The sequence below is a fragment of the Pristis pectinata genome, chromosome 5, assembly GCF_009764475.1.
Source record: "Pristis pectinata isolate sPriPec2 chromosome 5, sPriPec2.1.pri, whole genome shotgun sequence".
Classification (NCBI taxonomy): domain Eukaryota; kingdom Metazoa; phylum Chordata; class Chondrichthyes; order Rhinopristiformes; family Pristidae; genus Pristis; species Pristis pectinata.
Window position 1 is genome coordinate 105,845,263 of NC_067409.1, and position 13,251 is coordinate 105,858,513.

At 37.7% G+C, this 13,251-nt stretch overlaps 1 protein-coding gene across 3 annotated transcripts in view; it reads right to left on the bottom strand.

Moving 5' to 3' along the window:
• The window catches only part of LOC127570240 (oxysterol-binding protein-related protein 3-like), a 131,144-nt gene that overhangs the window by 58,149 nt on the left and 59,744 nt on the right, over positions 1–13,251 (bottom strand). For all 3 annotated transcript variants that reach the window (XM_052015565.1, XM_052015563.1, XM_052015562.1), the window contains exons 7-11: positions 11,168–11,300; positions 7,959–8,062; positions 7,714–7,806; positions 7,031–7,187; positions 4,777–4,910 (exon numbers count right to left, since the gene is read on the bottom strand). In XM_052015565.1, the coding sequence (XP_051871525.1) occupies positions 4,777–4,910; positions 7,031–7,187; positions 7,714–7,806; positions 7,959–8,062; positions 11,168–11,300 (621 nt within the window). The remainder of the gene's footprint in view (positions 1–4,776; positions 4,911–7,030; positions 7,188–7,713; positions 7,807–7,958; positions 8,063–11,167; positions 11,301–13,251) is intronic.

A 13,251-nucleotide genomic window follows, 5' to 3' on the forward strand; every position in this document is an offset into this window, starting at 1 on the left:
GCTTAACTCAGAATCAACCTGCCCATCAAGGTTGTAAATGGTCTGGTACAGATACAGACAGGCAAGAGGAAAGGAAGAGGCAGAGCTTAATGACTTCTGTTTGTGGAAGAGATATAAATAGATGCACTTGAGGAACCTATTCTTAGCCATCCAATCAGCAGGGCAAACCAGAGACACTGAGGGATCAGGATATGTTCCAATGAGGTCATGCTCTGCACTGTTAACATAAATGTGGAATTCAATTCATGATATTAGAGAGGTGCAGCATTTGGACGAGAATAAGGAGAGAACAAAAAATAGACTCTTGGCCAAATCAACACTCCCATCTAAAAGCTCCATTCCAAGGCCTGATCAGTGGGTCTTGTTGCCTTTCTCCAAGAGATTTATTAGGATGTTCCCAGGGTTGAAGAATTATAGTTACGAGGAGAGACTTCAACCTATCTTGGTGTTTTAAGTTATACTAGCTTCAGCGATATATGTGCGGCATCACAAAGACCACCCAGACAACTCCAGCTTGCCACTGAGACCCTCAATTATGCCTTTGCTACCTCTAGAGTCAACTATCCCAAGGTGTTCCTGGTGGACCTCCCTCTTCCTGTCTAAATCTGAAGTCATCCAAAACTGCTGCTTTTGTCCTAGCTTGTAACTGGACCCATTCATTCACCAACTTGCACTTGTTAATATTAGCTTTTGATTTAGCAACACTAACTTTAAACTGGTGCTTTTTTGGTCAAAGCCTTCTATAGCCTTGCCTTTTAATTGTTACTCATCTCTGAAGCCATACAATCCTCTGTAATATCTGCACTCCTCTTCTTCAGATATCTTGATTATTCCCAAAGTTAATTGCTCCAGTTGTGTCCATGCCATTAGCTGCTCTGGAATTTCCCCCATACATTAGAATTGGTAATACCTACTAGCTCTACCGATACCATCCACACTTGAAGAAATGAAAACCCATCAATTGGTTGTGATATCTCCAACAGTGGATTTGAGAAATCACAGCCAAAAAACAGCTAGGTTGGACGTCGAAGATTCCCTGACTCTGGGAGCATTGTTCTTCCTTAACCAGATTGAATGGACAGTGCTCCCCATGAACTTGAGTGCTCTGTTCAATTCTGTTGTTCATCTGCTGCTCCCACCTCTGTTACTGGTCATCTTCCTTATCCATGGTTCAATCTAAAGGAATCATAACCCCACCCTCTGTCATGTTCTCAGGGTTAACACTGTCAAAGAGTAAAAAATAAGGCTCTCACTTACGAGTGCTCTCACCAGTTTGCAGAGGGATCTGAGAAAGCAGTGGTCGGCACTGAGCTTTTATTCATTTGGAACCCCTGACCTTTGTCCATCCCTGCAAAATGATGCTCAATCCAACCTCCATTTAATACTGGAAATTCTGAAATTCTCCAAATTCTGAAACCTATGAAGGTGATCTTCATTTCAAGTTGCGACAAAAATCTCACAGAAACTCATTTAAATATGATCATCTCTCCGGTGCGTATTAATTACCCTTATCCAAAGCCTTAAGACTAAAATAGATTTCAGATTTTCATCCTCAGTGTATAGTATATAGCTAACTATTTGTTATTAAAGTTCTGCATAAGGTAGTAACTTAAAACTCACTCTCTAACCATCAACTGGTATTAGATTTGAATAAATGAAATTTGTTCCACATTTGTTTGTGCAAGAGTCACAGAACATCTACCCACAAGTAGTGATTTTCTGGGAAAAAAAAGCAAAGACAAATGCCAAGCACCACAGATTAAAACCTTTGAAAAATATAGTTAAAATAGTCAAAGACGTCATTTTACCTCTATGTTTTATGAAAAGATCCGATAGCATAACTGTTAAAAACAAGCCACAAGGCGCTAGAGAGATCAAATGTGGCTTAATTCAACACCCTTCTGCTTCTCAATTAAATTTAGTGCTCTTAAGTAGCAGTAATTTAGTGCTCTTAAGTAGCAGTTTTTAAATATATTTGATTCTGAAAATATGTTATTCCATTGATGGAGATAGATGTACCACGCAATAAAATAAGGAGCGGTTATGATCTGTGCAAAGCATTTCAAGTAACTTCACATAGGTTGATACAAAGAACAAAAACACACAAGAACACAAGAAAATAGGAGCAGGAGTGGGCCACCTAGCCCCTCCTCCTGCCCCTCAGATTGCTAGTGCCTTCAACACCCCCCCCCCCCCCCCCCCACAATTTGTCAAAAAAAGTATCTCCACTTTAAACACTTCTAATGAACTTGCTTCCATAACTCTCTGGAGCTGAAAATTCCAGAGATTCACTAACCTCTACAAAAAGAAATGTCTATGTTACATCAGTTTTAAACAATCAGACCCTTATCTTGAAATAAAGTCCCATCGTTAGAGATTCTCCCACTCTTGATGTCCACCCTGTCAGGCTCCTTTAAGATCTTCTATGCTTCAATGAGATCACCCCCTCATTCTTCAAACCTCCAAGGAACACTGACCCAACCTGCTGAGCCTCAGAAGACTAGACCAATGGGTGCACAACAGCAGACTGATCAGACAGATGGATAGCCAACATTTAAATTTGGAGAAATATGAAGCAATGTATTTAAAATAAGAAAGGTAATAGCCATAAGGTTTAAGAGCTCATACCCAAACATTTGGAATACAAAAAATGATGCACAAGAGCAAGCATATTGAGCATAAATACTTCACACTCCTCTGTATTAACAATAGAACCTAAAGAAATCCAAAAACTGTTTACAGTCAATTAAATATTTTTTGAAGTGTTGTGATAATTATGTAGGAAAAAAGTTAACCATTTTGGCTGATGGCAAACTCCCATAAACAGCATTGTGATAATGAGCAAGCAATCAGTGTTACTGATGTTCAGAGATAAATATTGGCTAGGAATCAGAGACATCACCTTTCATGTTCTTATTCAAAATGCTATCATAGAATCTTTTGTGTACAAGGAGCATCAACAACCCAGGGGAAAATGTTGCAGCGCAATAGTCGGCAGAGATAACCATTAAAATGTAGCAGGGAAGGAAAAAAAGACTTCAAAAGGCAAAGGGCACATCAAGGCAGAGGGCATGAATCATAGAATCGTACAGCTCAGAAAGGGGTCCTTTCTGTCCACCTTGTCCATGCCGACCGTGATGCCGAAACAACTAAATGAATACTTTGTCTACTTCCTTTGAAGACTGATGAAAAGTGAAAGGTACATGAAGAGAAAGGTTATGGATGGGATAGTAATGTTTAAAAGTTAATAAGCACAGCATGAATGGAAGCTGACAAGTCAGTTGTCCTAAACCAAATCTAAATGGCTGAAAGAAGCAAACTGTAGAAATAGCAGAGGCTTTCATCACAATCTTTCAATTCTCATCAGATGCGGAGGCAGTGATGGAGAACTGCAGGGCTGCTGATTGTGAATATAATGAAAATCAATGGGGACAAAACAAAATAGAAAAATTCAGATTAATTCAAGTCAGCATGAATGTGTTAAAAGGCATTTGTTAAAACCTAGAAACTGTAGCACACCAGTACAAGTCCATTATGAGGCAACTGCAGCAGAAAGCCCACAACTGCTTTGGTTATGGGTGTAACACTGAAGTCTCCAATTTAGGCCTTAGGTGCAATGAGCAATGCATTGTTTACAAATGAAAATGAGCTGCCCACAACTGGGGTCTTGTCCCAGCTATGGCCCTCTCCAGGACAACAAACTAACTTCCTCAGCAATTGTCCAAATGAAGAGTTGAACATGGAATTACATCATTTGATGCACATCAGATGCCAAAAGTGCATCAGGTGCGCAAGTACAACAGGATGCGAGGGGCCCAGTTGAATATGTCGAATGACCAAAACAGTGCAATGGAATTGAATTTCTAGACGTGGAGAATGTTTATCAAAATAGTGCAAATAATGTTATATAGATTATCAGAAGGCATTTGATAGAATGTCACTTAAGAGCCTTAATAAAAAGTTGGAAACTCAAGGAATTAAGTGGATCCAAAATTGGCTCAATGATGAGCAGCAAAATGTGGAGGTAGATGAACACCTTTCAGACGGAGCATCGATTTGCAATGTGTTTCACAAAGGTCAGCTTTGAAAATATTACAATTTTGTAAATGGTCTTAGCTTGGGTATTGGGAACATTATAAAGCTTGTACATGCTACAAATATTGGCAAAGGAGTAGATAATGATGTGGAGAGTGATACTTAGCAGGACGTTGGACAGAACGACAAAATGTGGAAAAGCACAGGAGATGGATTGCAGTGCAGAGAAGTGTGAAATTATGTAGTCTGCAAGACAGCACATAATAAGTGACACAATTTGTTAAGTGTACCTTGCTGTCCACATACTTACCTACATAGTATATCAACAAAACTATAAAAACACATACAAGTTACTTATTCCCTGCAAAAAAAAAGTTCACCTCCCTGAAAGATATTTAGGGCTATCACATAGGTGACATTTGAAGATTTCTTAGGGTGAACTCGCACTACTAATGCACATGCTATATTTTCCAGGCAAAACTGAGAAATAATAAAACAACTAAAAAGTAACTTCAATTTATACTTGTTTTTGCAAATAGCAAAATAGAAAACTTAGCAATTTATCAAGTTAACAAATCATCAAAATAAATTGCAACCTAGAACAAAGCCAAAGGGCTAACCCAGCATTAACCAATAATAACAATAACTGTAAAAGGAGCGTACATCTTCAGTAAATTAGGAGGCTACATATATAAACGATGCAATGGCAATTATAGTCTCCAACATAGTCTCTAAACTTACTGAGCTCAAGGCAGTTTTCAGACCAATGATCTGTGCAGACGGCGAGTGGCAAGCATCGTGTTCTGATACCAACTGCTTCAGTTTCTCCCTTTCAATGACCATTGAATTGTACACCGACTTTAGAGCAGAATGAACTACCAAATAAAAATAAACAAGTTACTTTATATTGAATCAGATATAACAAATTATCAAACTTGGACATATAATTGAACAAGATCATTTTTCGAATCACACTTGCATGACCAAATGGACATATGAATGGGAACTCAAGGATACAATCAATTGAGAGCATTAAATAGACCAGAAGAATGAAGTCCATAGGGTAGGTGTGGACTTCAAACCTGTAATTCAAATAACCTCAAATAAATTCATAAAAAAAACCCAAAGTGGATGCTTCAGAGTACATTTTTAATACTATAGTTTGGTTTTAAGAAACAAAGTAAACTGAAAATGTACTTGGTCTCTAAGCACTTTACCGCCTTTAATTTTTCATTTTATGGATATTCATTTTCAGATAGGAATGGTGTTAATTTCATAACATTAGTATATTTCTGGATAAGCCTGCAGATTGGTAAAAATCCAAGACAGCAGAACAGACATTATAAAACATGTCCGCAGTCCAAATATTGCATGTCAGAAACACGGTAGGAACTTGTATCAAGATCTCAAGCAATGCAATTGTTACAAAACTAAAAACTTAGCAACCATCCCAAACTTCATACACAAACTCTCACCCACTCTGAAATTGATATTCTGCAAATTCAATTTTCAAAATTCTGTCATTACCAAATAACAATGGACGATTGTTAGAATGGTATCATAATAGAGATAGCTGTGTTAGTGACTTTGTATCCTGAATACAGTACATGTAGTGATCTCACCTTATTGTATGGCAATTAAATGCACTAAGCCTCACAAACATTCAGAATGAGCCTCACAGGCAGTCAACATCTGACAATAACTGCAGCCAAGCAGCTCATCTTCAGCTTAGCTGCAGGGAGGGGTGTGGTGGAAATAGGGGTGTACAGGATCTCAAGACTTGTGCCCTGTTCAAGTGCCAATTTTCCCATTGTTTTCTCAGTAGCTGAAAACAGGATAAGCCAATGTGTGCACATAAAAATCTCTCTGCACACCATAATGAGAAATATCACAAAAATAATCAAATTGACAGAGACTCTTTGCTTTTGCACATTTCTTGCTACCAACTCTAAGGAACTACTATAATCACTGAACAACTGGGACCTTCACAAATTCAATTCAGCCTTTGAAGATATCTTTCCTCCCCCCACCCCCCCAAAAGTCAGCCTCAAATGTCGAGATGCCTTCTGGTTGGTGTGTTTTAAAACCAACTGGCACTTGAGGATGTGTCTGCAAAAGGGAGAAATCAGCAGAGTCAAGGACCAAGAAATGGTCATGACTCAACCATGCAGTACACAAAAATGATCAGTTGCTGTGAACTAAATCAGAACATTAATATATTTACTATAACTACTTGCTACCTAGAAGGAGAATTTCTTAATTATGGTCAGCCTATGCAAATCCTGGAGCAGTTCACAAGCTATCACCTGCCAAGAATATTTCCTGAAGAAATAGTTGTGCAGTGCCAGAAGCCAAAAATGTGGATCAACAAGTGGAATCCCAAATGAGGACATTACCATTTAATACATCTTTCACCATGCTACCGTTGTGAAAGAACCAGAAGCTTCTCAAATCTGGTTTATCATGGATTTTAAAAAAGTTACCTGTGTCTCTTAAAAACCTTTTACAAGCACCTAGAACTACTTACACTCAAGGCAATTAGCTGACACCCCTTCAAAAACAGTTTTTAAAAGAATAGCATTGTTATGGTTATGGGACGGTTTGTCCACTAATCCAATTGATATGCTGTTCTTGCCCCATTTTTCTCCTCTCCCCCCTCACACCAGTTTTCAATGAAGGCGTCCTGCACTTAAAACACGTTCTAACTATGCACTGCTGACTTAATCTGATTTCAAATAGTTGTTTTAATTTTAATCACTTGGACAAAACTCATTAATTTCTACCAATCGCCATTTGAATAATAAATATTCTACTACCTTGCATCAAATATCCAGCATCTGCTTTCATTTCTAGATGTAAAGGGCCCTTAGCAAAATGTACAGTAGATCAAGATAGGGGTTTCACCAATAACAAAATATTGCATAATCTTCTGTAATCTAAAGTATGTGCATGCACCTAAGTTTTAATATTGGACAATGAAGAATGCTATTACTACCTTCTTGAGCAATATGGCAGAAATCCTCTTGCAGTTTTGAATAATCTGAAGGCCAGTCTGAACCATCCGAAAAATGCTTTGCTTCTACATTAAATACCTCAGACAAGTTAGGGTTTGATGCATGCAGTCTCATTGGGCTGGCAGAGATACAAGGAACCTAAGCAGAATGAAAGGGCCATTACTGCTTACAAAATAGCTTTTTGGAGAGATAAAAATACAAGAATTTTAATTTTATAACGATCTTTCTTTGAATGGCAACCACCATACTGAAATGTTGAGGCTGGGAGGAAGAGGAGGAGTTAAAATGTGTAAGTAATAAATTCAAAGCTACATGGTTTGACTGTAAATCTTCTTGGATATTAGTCTTTACTAAACATTAACAAACATCGATAGCTGCAAAGTCTTACCAAAAGATAAAACTACCTTTTGGATGATCACATTGGTAGAATTTTTGGAAGTTAAGAAATGCAAACATGTCAGATTGAAATGGGGAAGTGGAGGTGGGGGGGTGGGGGGTAGGGTGGGGGGAAGGAGAAGTTAAAATAATAACTCCAGAGATATACATTGTCAGTGATAAACAGTTCCAAGAGCAATAACTTATCTAATGACAAGTCTACTCTGGTCACTTTGGTGTACTGTTTGTAATTATGAAAATAATTATGAAATAATTATGAAATCATCACCTGTAGTGTTGATTTCGCATCCTTGCCAAAACTTTTAGTTCGCCACCTTCTCTGAAAGCGCTTTTCCTTTTTGGGACTTTCAAAAACATATCCCTTCATCGAAGGAGAACAAACACAATTTTATCAGCAAACAATCATCAACGGTTTATTTTATTACTTTCTCTAATTCACATCCAAACAAACTTGCATTCACTCATTTCGCTTCAGCTTAAACCTTGGTAAGCAAACACATTTGACTGTCATACCTGAATAGCATTAATAGATGGTGCTGAGTATGTTCTATGGATAACTTCCATGCTTTGCAAAAGCTGCATTAATTCTGTTAAACTGGATTGGCATTGAGAAAGATCTACAAGGGAAATGAAAGGTTTCAGAATGAAGTTTCTATCAAATGAAAAAAAAAGCATTTAGATTCTCAGACCCATTTGAAATGCAACATGTAAAGCCAAGAAGGAATTTCCATTACAGAGTAGGTCACAGAGGGGCAATATAGGAATTGGAGTTATCTATTTAGACACTAACTAAACCCATACAGTGGTGTGATAAAATCATGTCTGATGAAAGATACAACTTGTTACATTCACCTTTTCCCTTTAATCTTAACACCTTCTGTTAATGAAATGCTATCAATTTCAGACTTAAAAAAGTAAATCACTGTATTAAATGATGTATATGGATTAGTAGAAACTGGGGCCTCTATCTGTGTATAGCAAAGTTTCTCAACTTCACCTCTGAAGGGTGTAACTGTAATTGTTTGTCTTTGCCCAGAGTCTCATATACACGACCCTCCTGTTACAGTTGGGGGTGGGGGTGGGGGTGGGGGGGGGGGATGGTTACATTTCCGTAACGCGAAGCCGCATCATCAGCACGTGTCAAGAGTTTCAAGTTGAAAAAAAAATTGTATTTACTTTCTCTTTGCCCCTGCCCCCACAAATTCTGAGAGATCAAATTTTATTCCATATATCCAATGTTTTGGTCATGATTTGTGAATTCTGTAAAGTCGAATTTCCATTACCCGAATGGCCAGAACACGTGGGTCGCCCGTACAATTCTCCACCCTTCAGATCTTAAAAACTTTCCTGAACTTTTAAGCTCCAGGGAATACAACCCGTGTTTTAATGCTTGGAATGCAAGCATCATTCTGGCAAATCTACACTGCACTCTCGCAAAGGCCAAGATATCTTAATACTGAAGAAAGATCATTGATCTGAAACACTGACAGTTCCTTTCTGTTCAGTTGCTCCCAAGCATGTTGAGTATTTCCAGCATTTTGTTTTATCTGCTCAGAGTAATACAGATGTAGTTTAACCAGGGCTTTGCACATGTGCAGCACAATCATCTATCTCCCTGTATTCTGGATCTTTGTATACAATGACCAGCATTCCATTAGATACGCTAAGTAGATTTTGCACCATCTCATGACATTTTTATCATTTATGTATTATGGACCCTTCCAAGTTTCTTTGGACATGCAATCCTTTGAGCTTAAAACAATCTATAAAAGTAATCTGTTGCATCTTATGAATTAGAACCATGAGTCGACCCCTCAGCACCTTAAGCCTGCTCGACCAATTGTTATTCTCATTGCAACCTCAATCCTTCAGGTCTAAAAGAGTAACCTTTCACCTCCTTCCTTACCAATTATTTACCACAATCTTATAAAATATTCAAAGACTGTTTTCACCACTCTGAAGAAAATTCCAAACATCCACAAACCTCAAAAAAAAAATTTCAGCTCATCCAAAATGGGTTACCCCTTTTTATTTATAATAAAAGAAATCCCCAGTTATCTATTCTCCCAAAAGAGAAAATATCTTCATCAACCTGAATCATTAGCTGGTTTCTCTTTTCACAGATGCTGCTTGACTGGCCAAGTTCTTCCAACATTTGTTTTTATTTCAGATTCCAGAATCTGTATTTTTCCTTGTTTGCCTTTCCACATCCATCCTGCCAAGACCCCTCAGGATGTTATGTTTCAATCAAGTACACCCTCACAGTTCTAAATTCCAGTGGATACAAGACTACCCTGTCTAATCTTTCCTCATAAAAGTGCCATTAAAAGATAATAGTCTGTTAGATTTCTCCGCTTTATAAAAGGTCAACAGTGGAAGACTTCATGTTCATGCAATAAAGTTCATTTCACACAGCTTTTGTCCATTCGATAAATGTATTATTAACTCTACAATGTCATCTTCCAGCTATTGCCTGCCTTGTGGCATCACCTGGATATGGGTATGTATGTAGCATTCAAGTCATTTACAAATAGCATGAAAAATTGAGAGCCCACACAGATCTTTAATGATACATCCTTGTAGTTTGTGTATCTGTCCATGATTCTTATTGTCAGTCCTTTTGTTCAGCCAGTTTCTTATGAAATTAAGAACAGCCTTCAATTCTGAGGTTCAGACTGAACAGTCTGTTTTGAAGGACTTTATCAGATGTCTTTGGAAGTTCATGAATAAAATAAACATTTGCCTGTTCACTGTTAGACAATTCTTCAAACAAAAACCCACAGAATCTGGTTTATCAGACATGACCTTACCTTTGGGTCAGCTGAAAAATTTCCAAAATGTTCAATCACTGTCATTAACTATACTTTAGCCATTCATTATTTTCATTTACATCATTAATCTTCGCCATGTCTTTGAGGCTCAAATTTGCTTTTGATGACCTTAATTTTCCTTATACAATTGTAAAATCATTTTGATATTGATATCCATGGCAGGTTTATATTACTGTTCTCTTCCCAGCTGCCAAGACCTGTTTTAATATTTGCCTCTGACTTTTTCTTTGTTTTACTAACTCTCATTTGTTTAGTTATCCATGGTTATTATTTCAGCAAGTAGTTTATGCCCCTTGGGATAAAAGCTAGTTTTCTATGGCATAAAATTACTTTCAAAACACCACTAAATGATATTTTGATTTACCAGTTTGCAGATTTGTCCGGTATATTGTGAACTGTCTGACCCATATAATGAAGTCAGCATTACTCAAATTTAGAATCCTGGCTGTTCCACTTTGCTTAGCAACAGCTCACTGAGCTCAATACCATCCCCATCATTAAATAAACTTTCAAGTAATGCCAGGTTTATTACTCATCATTAAACCCCATGTGACCTGGCCTTTTGTTGCTTCAAGGACATACTATCAAAGAGAATTCTGTTATGAATAAATACCCAGAGATTTCTGTCTGTTCAATCACATTTCAATCCAAACTCAAAGATTGATCCCTTGGTGATCACTGAAATAATGCATGTTGAAACCCACTCCACTAGTATGAGCAGGATGAGTGCAAATATTAATGGTCAGTGATAGGGGAGGGATAGAACAGAAGGACAGAGCAGACTTAAGAATCCATGGAAAGTACTACAGTGAAAGTAATTGGCCATTTCAGTCTCACGACTAAATATTTTTGGTCCACTTTTGTTTGCAATTCAAGTGTAAATGTTTTCACCTTTTGAACATTTATCTATATCTTCCGAACTTTGTAACCACGCTGCCACCTTCGACTGGCTGTTAGAATAACTGACAGGAAAACCTGGGCTAGTTTGGAGTGACATTTGTTTGCATAAACTTCCTCTCTTCAACTGGAAAGAAAAAAAAACAGATTTTAAAAAGCTGCAGTTAATTCATGATTAATACATTTTTCTTAATTATGACAACTGCTTTGCAATTAGGATAGTTCCCAAAATTACAACTACAACACTCAAAATTGTTGGCTTACATCATTACACTTAAATACATGTTAGACCATTCAAAAACAAACAGTGGGTCATATGGCCTTCTCAACCCCGTTCTACCATTCCATAACTGACCTACTACCTTAGCTGACTTTCCTTCACTAACCCCACACCCTTCAGATTTTTTGTTATTCAGGGAATCATTGGTCAGTGTTTTCAATATCCTCATACACTGAACCTGCACAGTCCTCTGAGGCAGAGGACAGTGAAGATCTTTTAAAACTCTGCCTTCTCTACAAACACCTCATCCAGAGGAAACATCATCCTTGCATTTATCCTGACAAGTCCCACAAGAATTTTGTATGTTTCACTGCGATCACCTCTTACTCTTCTAAACTCAGTAGTGTACAAACTGAATCTGTTTAATCTCTCCTCATAAAGCAATCATTCCATCTCAGGGATAAATCTGGCAAGCCTTCCTTAGGTAGGGAAGCTAGATCTGCAAGGTACGGTATAGTCTCAGGATCTTACATATTCAGCAAGACGTGTTTATACTTGCATTCAAATCCTCTTGCAAAAAAAGACCAGCTGACTGTTCACTTTCTTAATTGCTTAAAGTACCTGTACATTAAATTTAGTGATTCTTATACAGGGACACCCAGGTCTGTCTGAAGTTAGTCTCTTAACATTTAGTAAGGTATGTGAGAAAGATTTTAAGGATTCTAAAAAAGCCATGACATATACTAAATGCCAAAGTATTCTTGTAAAAGCAAAACATCAAAAAGAATATTTCTTTTAAAGGAGAAGTTAATCTTGGAAATCAAGTCTGATCTTTCAGTGCAGTACCGAGGGAATGCTAAACCATTAGCACTACCATCTTTCAAACAAACATAAAACCAAGACCCCACTGTTCTCTCAGGTGGATGAAAAAGATCCCATTACATTTATTTGGGATAACTTCCATTTCCCATGAAAGCATTCATTCCAATTATTTGGAATCCCAGACCCCTTCCCCTAGCTCTCTCAACAGAGCCATGAAATCTCCATCGATTTTATGGTTACAGGCGCTGGCTAATATTGCTCCTCTCTACACAGGCTGTGAAGCAGCTACACAGAAATAGTTTGTATGACAAACAATCCAGAACCTCTTCATCCACAGGGAATACTTGAATCTTCAAGCTCATGGATTGGTCTCCTGGAAACAATTATAGGCATATGTCCAAGCCCCTTGGAGCATTTGACCATACTGTGGCATGGCAATCAAATCACCATTGCAAATAAGTATCTAAATTTCCAACCCAACACTAAAACACAGTGGATTTGACCTGCCATAGAAAATACAGAAGGTTCTTAATCAGATCTGAAAAGGGCTTGGTTACTATGGCTATTTAAAATAACATTCATGGAGTTCAGTAGAATATGACTGTGACAATCCTTCATCAAACTTTGCACCACAAAACCACCATCAGTATTTTATACAAATTTGGTGGTGGCTTTGCTAAGATTGAAGTATTTTATTCACAAATGTTAGATTCCTTAATCAACTTAAAACTGGACATCAATTATTGCTCCAATCCAGCCACATGCAAGAATAAATGACTCTAAATCAGGGGATAATATGCAAAAATTACAGCTTCACCCCATCCAGTCAGTCTCCCGATTCATGTAGAGGTATACCAACATTATCCCTCAATATTTCCTGTCCACATTATCTGAGACAACACAGATTAGGAGGATGGGACCAACAATTACTCCAGAGTTACATCAAAGATAAACATGCTGGTGCTCACCACAAATAAATCGAGGGAGCAATCGTGGCTATTCGATGCCTTATTATGCAGCAAAAAAGAGAAGAAAC